This window comes from Durio zibethinus, chromosome 22 (genome assembly GCF_047325235.1).
Source record: "Durio zibethinus cultivar Kanyao isolate XHJ-2024 chromosome 22, ASM4732523v1, whole genome shotgun sequence".
Taxonomy (NCBI): domain Eukaryota; kingdom Viridiplantae; phylum Streptophyta; class Magnoliopsida; order Malvales; family Malvaceae; genus Durio; species Durio zibethinus.
The window spans coordinates 13,182,105-13,185,252 of record NC_143183.1 but is presented as its reverse complement, the minus strand read 5'-3'; the positions used below and the strand labels follow the sequence as shown (position 1 = coordinate 13,185,252).

General features: G+C 41.0%; 1 protein-coding gene across 1 annotated transcript; it reads left to right on the top strand.

Annotated features, from left to right (window-relative positions):
* The first annotated feature begins 243 nt into the window (after positions 1-243).
* LOC149512619 (uncharacterized protein At4g02000-like) lies at positions 244-726 on the top strand. Its single transcript, XM_089751467.1, has one exon. It carries the CDS (start codon positions 244-246, stop codon positions 724-726), a length of 483 nt encoding a protein of 160 aa, XP_089607593.1.
* The last annotated feature ends 2,422 nt before the right edge of the window (positions 727-3,148 follow it).

Genomic DNA, 3,148 nt, shown 5'->3' with positions numbered 1-3,148 from the left:
TTCTGTAATTGGTGCAGTATAGAGTAGCCGTTGATCAGTCGTCATCAGTACGTGTTAGAATGGCAGTGGAGTTGGAGGATCTGTGGGGTCCGCTAAAGTTGATAGAGGAGGAACTAGATGGTGTAGTTGCAAAGGAGGAAGAGACAAATGTGGCAGACGAGAAAGAGCAACACTCAACCTTTCAATAAGGACGCATTAACGAGCACATTTAAAGTTGAATGGAGGCTAGCCAAGGACATAGAGATGCTAGCGCTTGAAGAGAACTTATTCCTCTTTAAGTTTGTGACGGTGGCTGATAAGACTAGGGTTCTTAATGGAGCCCCGTGGTCTTTTGATAAGCAATTGTTGATGATGGAGCCATACAAAATCAGTCTGCGACTGAATCAATGTGAGTTCTGCAACTCTCCATTTTGGATCAAAATTTACGGTCTTCCTTTGGGCATGAGATCTAAAGAAATAGCCAAGTCTAATAGGACGAAGGTAGGTAAGCTTATGACGATGGATGCCAGCCTAGATATGGGCGGATGGGTGCAGTTTCTAAGGATCCGAGTAGTGATGGATATTGCCAAGCCACTTAGAAGGGCAATACTAATAAGAAATGGCAAGGGGAGCAAAGAGGTCTGGGGAAGAATCTGGTATGAACGTATGCCAACATTCTGTTACAAGTGTGGAAGGCGAGGGGATAGTGACACAGAATGTGAATACAACAACAAACCAATACGGTGAATGGCTCAGAGCTTCACCCCTGAGAAAGAAAAACTATGGTGGGAGGGCAGGTCATTCCCAAGCTAAAGATAAGCCGATGTGAAGTGGAGTTCTCATCTGCGGCAAGGGAATCACAGGGTGAATAGTCCTGGCCTGTGAAGATCACGTGAATCAAAACATCCCAAAAAATCTAGAGAAACGAATGGGTGTCATGGATGAACAAGGAAAATGGAGCAAATCTCGGATGGAAGGGGAAAATCAAAGAGACCTGCATGAAAAGGAAAGAATAAACGGGTTTTTAGGGGAGCATATTCAGTTGAACAAAAAGAGGCAGAGGTCACAAGGAAACTGCATGATATTGATCACGTGCAATATGAGGATGGTTTTCAAGATCTGATAATAAACATGGATAAGGTGGCAGGGAGCGGATTTAGCGACAACAACCGGGCTGGTGTTCTTGATCCAAATGCAAATAAAGAAGGAAAAACATTACCAGCTTTCAAGAGGCTAGAGTGGAGGCTTCTTGCAAAAAGGTAGCTGACGTGGAAAGGAGGAATGGTGTGCCGGTAGTTAGAGCCCATGACGAATAGTATGTGAGGTGCAAGGCACTGAAGAGAGACCAAACACAAACCATACAAAGTAGAATACCCGGGCATTTGACATGAGTAGGAGTGAATGGAAAATACTTGCAAGAAGGAATGGCCCAAACCAAAAAAGTATGGAAGGTTTGGGTAAAAAGAGGTTTGCTGAAATGAATATGAAAACTATCCAATGGGGATTGAAATTTAATCGAAGAAAAGTAAGGAAGACATTGTTGTCTGTAACTCAAGTAATCAATCGGCGGGGATTGGTAAACAGTCCTGCCGAAAGCCATGAAACGCTTAGCTTGGAACTGTCGTGGGCTTGGGAACCCGCGGATAGTTTGAGCTCGTCAAAGAATATTGAAGAGAGAACATCCTGAGGTTGTTTTTTTTAGTAAAACAATCTTACATGTATCGGCGCTGGACAAAATTAGGAGAATGTAAAATGGATTCAGTTCTAGATGTCAGTGCTTTTGGACGAAGTAAAAGGTTTGCAATGATGTGGAAAAGATGTGTTGAACTTAACTTGCTCAGCTACTTAAAATATCACATTGACATGGAAGTAAATTACAATCAAGATAAGGAATGGAGATAGACTGGTTTCTATGGGGAGCTGAACACAAATTTAAGACATGAAGCTTGGAACATGCTGAGAAACATTGCTAGTGCTTTTATAAGACCATGGCTATGTCTGGGTGATTTCAATGAAATCTTATTGGACACAAAGAAGTTTAGAGAGGGTTCGAGACTAGAATGGCAAATGCAAGATTTCAGAGATGTAATTGAAGATGTGGGTTTAGTAGATTTGGGATGTAAAGGGCAATGGTCCACGTGGGAAAAAGGAAAGGAAGTTCAAGACATAGTCCGAGAATGATTGGATAGGGCAATAGGCTGTACACAGTGGAAAAGTATGTTCTAGATGTTCTCAATGTCGAATTTGGTGGGTTCAATATCAGATCATAGTCCGATCCTTGTAGACACCGATGGATGTAGAAGGAAGTTTAAGAGAGGACAAAGGAAGAAACGATTCTTTTTTTAGGCCATTTGGGTAAAGAAAGATGCATGTGAAGCCGTTATCAAGGATGAATGGATGAGTAGAGAAAGGGTCGATGTAAAAGATAAGATTGAAAGGGTCGGTAGACAGCTAAGTCATTGGGACCACACCACTTTTAGAAGGATCCAACGTTGAATTGAAGAACTAGCTAAAGAGCAGAAGGCAATAATGTGTTTGACGCCAAACTTAGAAGTGATCAACAAAGAAAGAGCAATATAAAAAGAGCTTAATGATATACTAGGAAAGGAGGAAATCTATTGCATGCAACGATCAAGGGTATCATGGTTACGGGAAGAGGACGAAAACACAACTTTCTTTCATGCACATGTATCAAGTAAGAAATGAAAAAATTTGATTAAAGGGTTGAAGAAAGAAAGGGGATCATGTGAAAGTGAAAAGAAAATGCAGGAGATAGTATTGAACTATTTCCAACAATTGTTTAAATCTCAGAAACCATCATATTTTGATGATATCCTACAGACAGTCGATACTCGAGTCACAAACGAGATGAACACTTTTCTCCTTGCAGATTTTAGACTGGAAGAGATCAGGAAGGCCATTAAACAAATACAGCCAATGAAAGCTCCAGGAACAGATGGTATGTCTGCTATCTTTTACCGAAAATATTGGCACATAATAGAGGAGGATGTGGTAGATTTTTGTTTATCCTGTCTGAATTATGAAGGGGAGACCAGTAGTGTAAACAAAACAAACACTGTCCTCATCCCAAAAATTAGAAACCCTTGATGGCCAACTTTCGATCTATAAGCCTGTGTAATGTCCTCTACAAGATAATAGCCAAAGTTCC